Source organism: Eimeria tenella, genomic scaffold (genome assembly GCF_000499545.2).
Source record: "Eimeria tenella Houghton genomic scaffold, Eth_scaff2330, whole genome shotgun sequence".
Taxonomy (NCBI): domain Eukaryota; phylum Apicomplexa; class Conoidasida; order Eucoccidiorida; family Eimeriidae; genus Eimeria; species Eimeria tenella.
The window spans coordinates 297-1188 of NW_013542190.1; the positions used below are offsets into that span (position 1 = coordinate 297).

An 892-nucleotide genomic window follows, 5' to 3' on the forward strand; every position below is an offset into this window, starting at 1 on the left:
TGCATTCAACTTCTGTCTAATGAGCGAAAGCAGAAAAAAAATTAAAAGAAGAACTCTGGGGGCCCCTCGCAGCCACGACGTTTATGCGAAACTAACTGTTGCAAGTAAGCTAATTAGTTAATAGCTAGCTAGCTAGCTAGCCAGCTAGCTAGCTAGCTAGCCAGCTAGCTAGCTAGCCAGCTAGCTAGCTAGCTAGCCAGCTAGCTAGCCACAGCATCCTGTCCTTTTGCCTTCCCCCCCTCTCCTCGAGCCTGCCACTGCTCATTGCCTGCGCCCCACTGCTGCTGCTGCTGCTGCTGCTGCAGGGCTGAAGGTGATTGTGGAGTTTTCGTGCATCCAGCCAGCAGCAGCAGCAGAAGAGGAAGCAGCACTTCCGGAGAGTTCGGACTTTACGGTGTCTGTACACCGCAGCGACGGCAGCGGCCTTCTCTTCTACTGCTCCACCACTGCCGAAGACGAGACCGCCAGGTTCTGCATAGGACAGGTCAGCTAGCTAGCTAGCTAGCTGGCTAGCTGTGGCTAGCTGGGCGGCTAGCTGGGTAGCTAGCTGTGGCTAGGTGGCTCTCTGGCTGTGGCTGGATGGCTGGCTAGCTGTGGCTAGCTGGGGAGCTAGCCGCGGCTAGCTGGGTAGCCAGCTGTGGGTGGCTGGCTAGCTGGCTGTGGCTAGCTGGCTGGGTATCTGTGGCTTGCTGTTGCTATCTGGGTAGCTGTGAGTAGCTGGGTGGCTAGCTATAGCTAGCTGGATAGCTAGCTGGATAGCTAGCTGTGACGGTGGATAGCTAGATGTGGCTAGCTGGGTAGCTAGCTAGCTATGGGTAGCTAGAAGCTTAGCTGGCGAGCTAGCCAGCTGGCTGGCTAGCTAGCTGGATATGCTGTCGCGGCTGCTCTCCCC

At 56.7% G+C, this 892-nt stretch overlaps 1 protein-coding gene across 1 annotated transcript; it reads left to right on the forward strand.

The window, feature by feature from the left end:
- Positions 1–19: 19 nt before the first annotated feature.
- On the forward strand, positions 20–493 carry ETH_00038745 (mitochondrial glycoprotein domain-containing protein, putative; the record flags this gene model as incomplete). The annotated part of the gene is made up of 2 exons (XM_013374872.1): positions 20–104; positions 306–493. The coding sequence occupies 2 exons, from the start codon at positions 20–22 to the stop codon at positions 491–493; spliced, it is 273 nt and encodes a 90-aa protein (XP_013230326.1).
- Positions 494–892: the final 399 nt, after the last annotated feature.